At 38.7% G+C, this 12,500-nt stretch overlaps 1 protein-coding gene across 1 annotated transcript in view; it reads right to left on the bottom strand.

Annotated features, from left to right (window-relative positions):
- The window catches only part of LOC122805922 (extracellular calcium-sensing receptor-like), a 132,382-nt gene that overhangs the window by 97,052 nt on the left and 22,830 nt on the right, over window positions 1-12,500 (bottom strand). The window contains exon 3 of the mRNA XM_044076167.1: window positions 7,059-7,286. Coding sequence (XP_043932102.1) covers window positions 7,059-7,286 — 228 coding nt within the window. The remainder of the gene's footprint in view (window positions 1-7,058; window positions 7,287-12,500) is intronic.

The following is a 12,500-nucleotide window of genomic DNA, read 5'->3' as shown; positions in this document are numbered from 1 at the left end:
CCCACCCAGGACTGCACATGAATAGGCAAATCCTGCTATAAAGCTACATTTAAAGTTTCACTATTGCTGATTTAGTGAATGCTAAGGACTGTGTTTACAATATTTCCCTGCATCAGACCTCCTATCCTTTAGAAAATGTATTATGACACAAAACCTGTCATTCCAATAACTTTGCCTTTTAGACTTCATATTCTTAAATTGCATGCTGACACAAAACCTGTTATTCCAGCGATGTTCTGGGTTTGTATGAGCAATATTAAAATTCTGTTCCTATGTCAGACTTCTATCCTTCAGAAAATGCAAGCTGAAACATAAGGCCTACTATTGTAGCCTACATGTTAGTAACATGACAGTGGTGGGAGTAGATGTTGGCAGGGTTTTCTATTATCGGTAAGTTATGATATCTCCTATTTAACAATAAAAAGTTATTGGTATATTTACAAATATTTATTGGAGGTATAAAAGATGGAGGGATAAACAGAGGACAGGGATGAATAAGAGTGATTTCGGTCTGCTATATTATTTTTAAGTGATAGAAGAGTTAACAGAAAAGGAATGATGGAAATATCCTTTTGGTCATCAATTTACTCTTGTTGGAATACACTGACATTTAGCTTCTATAACGAGAAATGGAATTTCTTACGTTTTACACTAAGTGGCCTGAAAGGCTCTATTTTCTTGATGTAGGTTGGTAAGGATTCCCAGGACTTGAAAGGGGTTAGTAGAGAGAAGCTGTAATGGATACACTTTATGTAGTATTTCTTGTTCTTTTGCACTCCCATTTAAAAAAGGATAAACAAGAAGGGGTATCTGTGCCTTAATAAACTACTATATCCAGGTCTCAGAGCTTATCTTCATTGCATGAAACTGTTTCCTCAAGCTAATGAGAAAATAGATTTTCATGCAAGCATACTGCCCACAAATCAAAAATGCTTTCACAGAAGACATCCTCAAATGTCCTTCACATTGTTTTAATGTACTATTCTCACTCTGATGACACCCTAATTTAGTTAAGTAGTAATACAAAGGAAAGTAATAAGTATTACTAGATATTTCTCTGTGATCCTGAAGTAACAATAGTATACTAAAATTCAAATCTATGACCATTGCTGCAACATGTAATAAGCAAACAGAAATTAAGAGAAAATACCATCAAGTATTCATAGGTTCATAGGTTCATACTAGGTTAATGACCGCCAGGGTCTTTGAAATTCTAGTCATGCATCCTAATCCAGTTTTGTCCAAAAGATCCTTGGATGCCCAATTGGTGGGATATGTTAGTAAGAAGGCATCTAAGGGTTTTGTGTGTGTGCATGTGTGTGCATGTGTGTGTGTGTGTGTGTGTGTGTGTGTGTGTGTGTGTGTGTGTGTGTGTGTGTGTGTGTGTGTGGGCTACGTTAGTTGGGGACTAATTTGCTTATTGTCAACCTCTGTCCATCTGAGACATGAGGACAGGCTGGGGTGAATTTGTGATTTGTATGCGTCACATAGATGCTTATTCTATAGTGTGTGGATCCCTGAACACATTTATTAGTCCCTCCGGCAGGTTCTATTTATGCTGCAGACAGAGTTCAGGACCGTGTTTTTTTGTTTCCAGTATTGGTCACCCTGGGAATATATAAGGGATCCATCAGAGCTGGAGCCAAGTATGTCTTATTTGTTAGATATAGATCATATCTCACTAAACTGTAGGAGAGGGAGTGCAGAGTTAGGACCTTAAGATGAATAACAGGGTAGTCATACCCTGGATTCTCCTGCTGAGGAAACTTTGAGGGCATTCCAACTATTGAAAGTGTCTGACCAGGTGCATTCCAAAGAGGACATTGTATTTAATGATGGATTTGATAAAGGATGAGTATACTGGTATTATTACTTCTTTGCAACTGGATCCCATATACTTGCTTATGAGATGGGCAACACAGAATGATTTTTTACTACCTTAGCTATGTGTTGAACATGATTGCTGTCTACATATGTTCACAGATCCCTAGCTATCAGTTCAATTTTTAGGGATTTTTTTTTGATTAAGTAACTAGCTTGGGTGGACACTTTCCCAAAGGGAGTTATAATACATTTCTTTGCATTGAGTATTAGTCTGTGGCTTTCACACCAGTTATTTGTTTGTGTTAGACCCTGTTGTAGAATGTTGGAATCATAGGGGGAGTCTATGATAGCTCCCAAATTACAGACATATGAAAACTTGGTGAGCCAGAAGACTTTGACATTAACCTTGACTTGTGAGAAGTAGATATCAAACAGGAATGTGCCCAACATAGACCCTGGGGTACACACTGGAGACCGGTCTCTTGGCAGAGATGGTCTCATCGATCCTGATTTCTTGAGACCTATCTGTGAGTCAGCTGGTAGCCTAGCAGGTTTTGTATGGATTTATGCCTAATTCTGAGAGTTTGTCAGCAATACCCAAGTAGAATATTGTATCAAATGCCTTAGCCAGGTCAAGGTGGGCAGTATGCACGATTTTTCCTTATCCATAGCCATGGTGATCCTCTCAGAGAAGTCTACTAGGTTAAGTAGGCAAGACCTACGCTTATCAAAGCTAAACTAGGATGGGTCCATTGTCTGTAGGTTGCCAATGTCCTTGTTGATCATTTCCATGATAATTCATTCTATGGCTTGTGATCAGTCTAATAAAATCTGAGCAAACCAATCCTGAAGACATGAAAAGAAATATATCTGAAACGTATTAGGAGCAACTTTACTTTCTCTGTAAAACCTACTTTCTAAAACTTCACCCTCATTACCATCCAATATAACATCTAAATCATCAAGACTAACCCAGGAATTCATTAATGATCCTAGCAAAAGCTTGTGCTAGAAAGGTCCTTCCAGTGCAATCTGCATATTTATGATTCGGAAACATGCTAGCTGTGACTAGGTAAGACTTCATCATTAGCTAATTTGTATCTTTCTTGACTCACAGTTAATACAACAAAGTGCGGATCCTGGCTGACCTGTTCATAGGTTCATAGATTCATAGGTAGGTACTAGGCTATCGGCCCTGGGGCCTATACAAGCCCAGCCAAAAAAGTACTCTGGCTTTTGCCACCCAAGAAAATTATTTTCCTGTGCCACTGTCGAGCAGAGCCACAGAGGTGATTCCTGGGGTGAATTTCCTAATTCCCATCCAATCATCAAATATTTCTTGAAGAGTGCTAATGAGGAGCTTTGTTTGATATAGATAGGCAGTTTATTCCAGAGTATGGGAAGTCTCTGGGACAGGAATGTAGCCCTCCGGCATGTTCTGTTTATTGTGGTGACAAGGTTTAGGTCCCTAGAGCATGTAGCTTGGAGGGATTGGGATTTCTTTAAGTGGAGCATGTCCAGCAGTTCTGGGTTTGACATAGCTTTGTATGTTAGGCAGAGATCACCTCTGAGTAGGCGATATGCGACGGAGTAAAGCTGGAGTTTTTTGAGATGGTCTGCGTAGGGCATCTGTTTGAGGTTGGTAATCCTCTTTGTGAGGTATTTCTGCGGCTTTTCCAGTTGTTGTAGATGTCTTGTGAGGTACATACCAAAAGGGGCATTGTACTCTATAATGGGCCTAATGGGTGATGAGTAGAGGGGAACAATGACCTCTTTTTTTCTGGATGAGAAACCTTTTGTGATGAGGTGTGCCATGTAGAAGGATTTCCTGACTACTGTGGCGATGTGATTATCAAAGGAGAGACTACTGTCCACTTGTGTTCCAAGGTCTCTTATCACACTTTCTGTGTTAAGTATACTACCACCTATGTTGTAGTTCATGGGTACAGAGTTTTTACCAAAGGGGATAACAGTGCACTTTTTGGCATTGAGCTTGAGGCCATGGCTTTGACAACAGGCATCTGTCTCAGTGAGGCCCTTTTGTAGGATGTCCACATCATTAGGAGTTTCGATTATGGCTTCTAGTTTGCAGTCATCTGCTAACTTCATAAGCCAAAGACCTTCTGTGTTAGCCTGTACTTCAGAGAAGTAGATACCAAACAGGAGAGGACCCAGGACTGAACCCTGTGGTACTCCACTTGTCACTGGTCTGAAGTCGGATTTGGAATCTGTTAGTTTCACAGTGTGGATTCTGTCAGTGAGCCAGTTGGCAACCCATCTTGTGACATAGGGATTTATACATAGTTTAGTGAGTTTATCTATAATTCCAGAGTGGGGGATGGTGCCGAAAGCCTTGGCAAGATCTAGATAGGCTGTGTGAAACACCTTACCCTTGTCTATGGCTTTGGTGACTGCTATAAAGAAGTATATCATGCCACATTAACCTGCTGCTCATATAAACAGTGAAATCCTACACAAATATGAACAGATGAATACACACACACCACAGTCCCTGTACCGGTGCCTATCTTCCTGAGGTTCCCTCATCCCTGTAATACTTTAGTGCCATTATGGCACATATGTATTAGGCCCTTGTGTATTGTTTTGCCTCAACACAGATCCCTGTTACAATGTCAGTGCTATTACAGCACTTTGAATAGTCATTCCCAGATGGCCAAGTGTTTCTCCCCATCCCTATCACCCTTATGAACTATGTGCCATTATAGCAGTTCACTTTATCACTGGTGTACTCAGTGGCTCCCCCAAACCTCAAGACCTGTATTACCATTGTTGCCCTTACAGCACTCCAGTGTGTCTTGTGGTCCTCCTAATCTCTGTTGTGCTGTTATGTGCTAAGGAATATGCAGTATTCTCTGGTGTCTAGTGTATCCCCCATCCACCCATCATGCTGGGGCCCTGTAGTAACATTGTTGCTGTGATGGCTCTTCCAGGGCCCTGTAGTAATACTGGTGCTGTGATGACACTTCTGGGGCCCTGTAGTAAGATTGGTGCTGTGATGGCACTTATGGGGCCCTATAGTAACTCTGATGCTGTGATGGCACTTCTGGTGTTCTGTAGAAACATTTTTGCTGTGATGGCACTTCAAAGCTGAATCCCTGGAGTAAATTTATTCCCTCACCCCTCCAATCCCCTTAGTAATGTTGGTGCCATCATGGCACTTAAAGCATTCCTGGTACCTGGCAGATTCTCCATACAATATTCTCCATAGTAACACTGGTGACATCACAACATGTTACTGATGTATCCAGGTGGTCTACTGTATCTCTCCACCAACCTGGTCTCCATGACATTTTTAAAGAAAGCCCTGGTGTCTAGTGGTTCCCTGCACCTCATTCATGTTCACTAGTTAAACACAGTCTTTTGGCCATGTTTGCTATTGTGATGTGGTAGAGATAGCTGTGCTGATCTATGTGGCTGAGGGCTTTCTTGAATCACTTGACCATGTAGATACCTTCCTAAGGGCAGTTTGGGAGGGGGGGAATCACATGGTTAATTAAGATGTACCTCTCCCCTTGAATGCCTCATTAGTATTTGGCATGGCTGCAGGGCTAGCCCTTCACTCTGCTGCATATCTTTGTGTTGAAGGACCATGCAGCACCAGCAATGGTGTTTACTGAATAGCAAATCAATTCCCATGACTTGTACATGGCCTTGAACATATTGTCATAACTTTATGAATTCAGCCCTAACTTTATCCAGCTAATAGGTTATTTCTAATCCAAACTTATTTTAAGAAATGTCATTAAAAGATCATTAATAACTAACATTTGGCCACAGATAAAATAAATTCATCAGTAAAAGGAGCTTAGAGTGTTCTCTTCTCCCTTCCTTCCTTAAAAAATAGTATCAAGTACTTCTTGTTCTTCAAAGAATGACTAATATATTTTTATATTTAAGGGTACAAAGTGCTTGCATAGCTGTCCCTTGTTTTTCACAAATAAAATTGTTTAAGAATACTAATAAAGGTTTAAGTAAAATGCAATACCAGATTTTTTTAACTTTCTGCAAAGTTTGCAGCAATTGCTTGTATTACTGAACCAGTGATGAGCTTCCATATACAAAGATTATATATCCCTCATGCTTGGTATCATTCCTTTTATTTCAAGCAACCATTCTTTCCAATAAGTGAGTCATACTAAACAAAAAGGTGCAAATTTACACAGAAAATGTTTCATTAAATAGATAATTCTCAGTGCAGTTCTGTACCAAAAACTGTAAGCCTGTAATAGTCTTAGCTTCCCTGGAGGAGTACCTTCATTTTTATTTACCTTTACAATGCGATTAGACACACTTGTGTTTACACATCCAACTATTGCTCTATAAGAAAGCATAACCATTCCTCTAGTCAGTAATTCTTTAAGTTCATCATTAGATTACTTTAAAATGCTGTCATTCTATTTCATGCATTCCTTCCCATTTTATAAAATATATAGTTACACAGATGAATACTATATAACTTATTCATCTTTACTATCTATACTGTGCTGTCAGCTTCTTATTAATATATTCTGACTTATGTCTTTCAACACCATGCTTCACATTTCCTAAGATTTTTGTGATGGGTGCACCAGTGGTGATGGAGTGTGTGTGTTCATGTGTGTCATAGTAGAAGTTAATACTTCTGACAAATTAAAGAATTTTAGAAGCATATATACACTGACATTTACCACTTTATTTCTTAATGACAGGACATTATATAAAAAGATGATCTCTTGTGTAATGTTTTGATAATTCTTTTTAAAAGCAAATAGTAGAATAAAGTTATGTTTATACACTGGGAGATGATTAATTAAAAATGATTGATAGACTGTTTGATGGTGACTGCAAATTTACAAAGCGGAAGTGTATAATACTCTATTGTAATTCCTAGAATGCAGAAGTTAAGATACAAGAGGGTTTCCCAAGGAAGTGAAATAAGGAGCAAATGTCCCTTAACTGAAAGTATGCAATTTCCCTACATTTTAAGCAATTTTGTCCTACACAGTACAAATCTTGATTGTAATCATCTTCCCATAACTGTCACATTTGCCTTGGTAACAATACAGAAAATACAGCAGGAGTCAAGATTAAGAAGAAACAACTGTTGCACACATTTTGAGATTCTGAGTAAAGGAGATGTAATAGCTCTAAAAATATTATAATAATTATGACTACAAACAGATTTATGACTTAGTAAATGATGAACAAGAAAACAAAAATCTATACTCTCATACCTGAATGTATCTGTCATTCCACATAATAGCACTTTCATTTATAGTAAACAAATGATTGCCAGTCTCTAATTGTTGATACATTCCCACTTTTACATTCCTGAAGGAATCGGCAGAAATTAGTTGCCAGTTAGTAATTTCATACAGTCCTGGAGTGTCACCATTTTCATTAAAATATACTTCCTGTCCACTTTTGTTTCTGAAATGGACTTTCTTAAGGTAATGCAGAAGCTAACAAGGAGAAAAGAAGTTTAAAGAAATAGATTAATACATTCCTTTATTAGTAAAAATGTTTTAATTATGTTTTTGGAATATATGGAGTCTACTGGCTACACATGGAAATTATCAAAAAGATAATCTGAAGTTCTGTTGAATAAAAAGAATGAAAGTGCTCAGTAGTAGAATGTGTGTCTGTGACTCCTTTGGCACTTGCTTTTGTAGGATTTGTGATGATGTGAGGTAATGTCACCTATGCCAGAGAGAGTAGGGCAGTGCATGTGTAACATATGACAGAGTAACTAGCTGGTGTTTTGTAATAAATGTTATGTTATTTGAATATCAAACTGATCTGTACAGATGCTTTTGTTAAAAATGCATTTATAAAGTTGCTTGTGTTAAAAATGTATCAAAAGTGGGTCTTGCTGGACAGAAAAGAAATATACATCTATGCCAGGCTATTCTGTAACAGATGAAATGTATATATGTTAACAGAGAATGCTGGAAAGGAAGCGGTTAAGTTCAGCCCAGCTTACCTTGAGAAACCTAGATTGAAATTAAATGACTATGTTTAGGCCATGCAGACATTATCTCACAGGCCTAAATGCAGCCAGAGACACAATGTCTGGGCTGGGAGCCTGCTCTTATTGTCCTTAGTGGTGAACTAATTGTTACAGTTGGGTGCCAGAGAATGGCTGGTTAGCACCTGCAGGAAGGATGAAAGGGTTGGAATTGTTTTATAGTCTCCAGATGCTGTAATAAGCATTAATAAAATTTTAGGTGTCTATTGTGACACATTTGTGCCAGATCCTGGTTCAAGTTGCTATTGAGGAGGTAGTGTGGGAACCCATAAACAGGTGACCAGATGTGATGTAATTCTATAGCAAGCTCTGAAATTGTATTTAGATACTAGTGAAAGATGTGACAGATGACACTTTGCACTCTGTTTTGGAACTGACAGGACCAGTCACCCACTTCATCTTGCCTTTCTCTAGCCCGTAAGTAGGGAACAGTAGTTCTTCAGTAAGTTAGGAAAACATAGTGATATTAGTTAAATATTGTTTTTCTGTATCTGTCTATATCTTTCCAGCTGCGTTGTTTTTATATTTCCTGTGAAATGAAACGCTGGTGTTTATTGTAAATTGATAGTCAGTGTTTTCATATTTTCTATTTTATTATTTATTATTAAATATATCTATACATTTCATTGTAGCTGGTCTTTTAGAAAATATTTTAATCCTTGAGAGTAACAGCAATTATTCGGTGACAGTGTGGCTTCATGCTCCTGAAAGTCTTGCTACTTGGTCAAACACTACCATTTGCGTAAGTATTGATATTTCTAAGAGTAATTGGGTACCATAGCAAGAGTCTTAAAGTAGGTTGCTGGTGGCAGTGAATGTACCTTATAGTCTGGGTAGAGGTGGCATAGCCATTAAATCTGTGATAGCATTTCCCCAGGTGTGTGTGTGTGTGTGTGTGTGTGTCTGTGTGTGTGTGTGTGTGTGTGTGTGTGTGTGTGTGTGGTGTGTGTGTGAAAATAAAATCTCAAAGAGTCTGTGGGTCACCTACTTGGAACAGGGACATAGAGCACTGATTTCTGCAGAGAGAAAGGTGGAGTCTTATTTGGGGCCTGTAGAGGAAGTCTAGCCCCAGGTCTGGAGTGTGCTCCCTGTGTGCTCTTAAGGGAAATTATGCTTGCTGCATAGAGCTGCATCTTAAACTACTGTGTATCTATTTTTGTTCTAAGCGAATGTAGTCCACTGGTGATAGAGGTGAGGACTGAGGCTCCTTGATTACTGGCCCAAAGGCGGGACATTACAGGATTGTTCAAGGTTTGATTTTTTTTAATTCTACACTACATTTTGTTTTTCCAGTTATAAAATATTATAGGTTGAGACCTGATTATGCACTTTCTCAAGCTTTTGTGTTTAGTTCTCACTCTGAAGCACATACACGCGCGCGCACACACACACACACACACACACACACACACACACACACACACACACACACACACACACACATACAGAATGTTGCAAGTATTTGACAAAAACATATCATATGTAGTGTATTGCTGGTATTACTGTACTGCTGAAAATAAACTGTATACCACAGCACTGAGCAGCGGTATTGTGACTGTTTTTCAGTGTAATAGTTAACCATTGTTTAGCTGATCTTTGGCTTAACACATTTTTTTTTTCACCTGTTGCTGTACTATAAGCTGTACCACTTACACCTGTAGTAGATTACCTGGGCTTCCCAATCCTGTACTGTAGTACAAAGCTGTACTGCTTACACCTGTAGTAGTATACATGGGCCTATCAATGAAGTACTTTAGCACAAAGCTGTAACACTTACACCTGTAGTCGTATACGTGGGCCTCTTATTGCTGTACTGTAGTACAAAGCTGTACCGCATACACCTGTAGTAGTATACATGGCCCTCTCAGTGCTGTGCTATAGTACAAAGCTGTACCGCTTACAACTATAGTAGTTTACCTAGGCTTCTCAGTGTTGTGCTGTAGTGCAAAGCTGTACTGCTTACACCTGTAGTAGCATACCTGGGCCTCTAGTGCTGTACTGTAGTACAAAGCTGTACCACATACACCTGTAGTAGTATACCGAGGCCTTTTATTGCTGTACTGTGGTACAAATCTGTACCTCTTACACCTGTAGTAGTAGTAGTATATGTGGGCCTCTCAGTGAAGTACTTTAGCACAAAGCTGTAACGGTTATATTTGTAGTAGTATACCTGGGACACTCGGTGCTGCACTCTAGTACAAAGCTGTACCACATACATCTGTAGTAGTATACCTGGGCCCCTCAGTGCTGTACTTTAATACAAAGCTGTACCACATACATCTGTAGTAGTATACCTAAGCTTCTCACTGCATATTCACGATTCCATTTTCGTTGTTTTTGTTTTCCATTGAAGTCCAGTTTTAATAAACTACACCACATATCACAGACCATTTGTATTTCTGCCCTAGTTTCTTTTTCTCACCTCATTTCCTTATTATGTTGCTTTGCAGGCTTGTTTTGCTCCCTTTGAGTTTATTTTCTTTAGTATCAGTCACAGAGAAGGTATAAGTGATGCATTGGCCATCGCTCTATGTAATGGTTTCTGCATTTACAAGTTTGTCCACTGCAGTCCTGAGTCCTCCCTCTATGGTGAATAATGAAGGACACCTTATAAAAGGAGACCTGATTAGATCACTTATGGTCTCTAATGCTGCTCCTCTGGTGGTTGCATAAGCGCCCAGCTGGTTACTGGTATGGAATATAACTCGCAGGTCAACTGGTGAGAGGTTAGCAGAGGGTAAGAGAAATAAAGCCGCAGCATCATATCTGTATTGTTAAGCAGGATCACCTCTTCATGTAGTTGATGAAATCATGAAGTTGACCAGATGAGAACAGAGGGTCATCAGAGGAGGAGGAGGCCATCCTTGCCATCAGCAAAAGAGGGGACTGGTATGTCTGTGGTTTCCCTCTACACCAGCTTGGCAATCTATCTTTACAAAATCCTATTCAGCATCATGGTGATTATCTCCCTAGTGAGTTGTTTCCTAACCTGGATTTTTTTTAACTATTCTCTGATGTTGTATAGTTCAAGCAGAAACTCAGACAGTGCATAGTGATGAAAATTTACACGGTTCATTATCTAGCCCTGTTTACTATCAGATATGCAAGTGAGACAATTCTGAATCTGAAAACAACACTACTAGAAGATTGTAAGATAAAGGATACTGAGGACTGCAAGAGTGATCACCATGATTTGCCCCCCTGTGGACCCATGTTACCACTTGTTCCTGTGAGTCTGCACAGGGTGGAAGATTCGATGTTCGACATTGTGCACTATATACTACCAAAACATGTTCATATCTTCTACATTACTTAGTTTTTAAATGTGTTTTGATTGGAGTAAGTTTTATTCTGAGGAATTCTGTTACTAACTTTTGAATAAAGTGTCCATGTGGACATTATTTTGGGAATGCTCTCGTACTTTGCATTTTAGTAGTAAACTTTATAACAAAAAAGACAAAGTTCATGACCATCTCAAAAAGATACCCACTTAAATATAAAAAGGATTTTAAAAGAAAGTGTCTCTCAGGTTACCATTAAGAAATGCATTGCCAGTTAATAACAAAAGGACTGCAATTCACTGGAAACACAAGTATAAGGCCTTCCCCCAAACTGTAGTTAAATTATCTGCTACCTTGTGCAGTTCCCCAGTCTCATTCTGGTGCTTCCCTGAACTCTAAATTGAGTAGCAAAAAAAAAAAAAAACTGCTGTGGCATACTGCTAAAGTTGAGATGCCATAGCCATTATCACAAATAGAGTTTTGGCCTTCATTTCTGAATCCCAGTACTGCACTCCTACATATTCTGCTGATCATGTCCCTTAACACCTTGTGCTCTGGACAGCCCTACCTCCACATCAACACTTCTACCTCAAACAGATATATTTGGAAGTTTAGAAGTAACGAGTAATTCTTTACTGCACTTATCTGTATTGGTACCTCATTCTGTGACTTTTATATTCCTGCATTCCACTTCTCTTACAACTTTTCCCCACCCACCTTCCTGTCTGCAACCCCATTCTTTCCAACACCTCCCCTTTGTAAATCATTTTGGAGCAAGTCATTTTGGCACTTGTTTTGGATCATTCCAAAATTAAAAATACAAGTTCCATAGGTCCTGAAAATAGCCCTGAATGTCTAGTAATAAGTCATACCTAGCAAAACCCCTCCATCAACTTTACAGCCCCCATCATCTTTATATTGCTTAGGTAAAAATAAAAATAAAAAAAAGCAAGGAGTGGCATGAAAAGATGATACACTCATTACTAAGACAAAACACAAGTTAAGCACTTTTGTCCAATAATATGTACTTCTTCAAAATACCATCAGTCATCAAAAACACTCCTATTATACCCTTACAATTCACATGATCACCCAATTAATAAGTATTTTGAGGTTAAAAGCTGCTTATTTTTTATGACTTTAACTGCATTTTTATATACTTATCCTGTTAGTAGCACTGCATTGTTATTGTTTAGTATCCTACAGTATTCAATGTGTTTTTGGAATAATTTCATTATTAGTTTTTTTGCCAACATGTAACTTTAGGGCTGCTGGGTTAATTGGATTTAATTAGCTGGGTGATCTTGTAACTTGTAAGAGTATAATAGGAGTGATTTTGATAACTGAAGATGTTCTGAAGAAGTCCA

This window comes from Protopterus annectens, chromosome 7.part0, assembly GCF_019279795.1.
Source record: "Protopterus annectens isolate FY-2018-M chromosome 7.part0, PAN1.0, whole genome shotgun sequence".
Lineage (NCBI taxonomy): Eukaryota > Metazoa > Chordata > Ceratodontiformes > Protopteridae > Protopterus > Protopterus annectens.
This window is presented reverse-complemented; position numbering and strand designations above follow the sequence as displayed.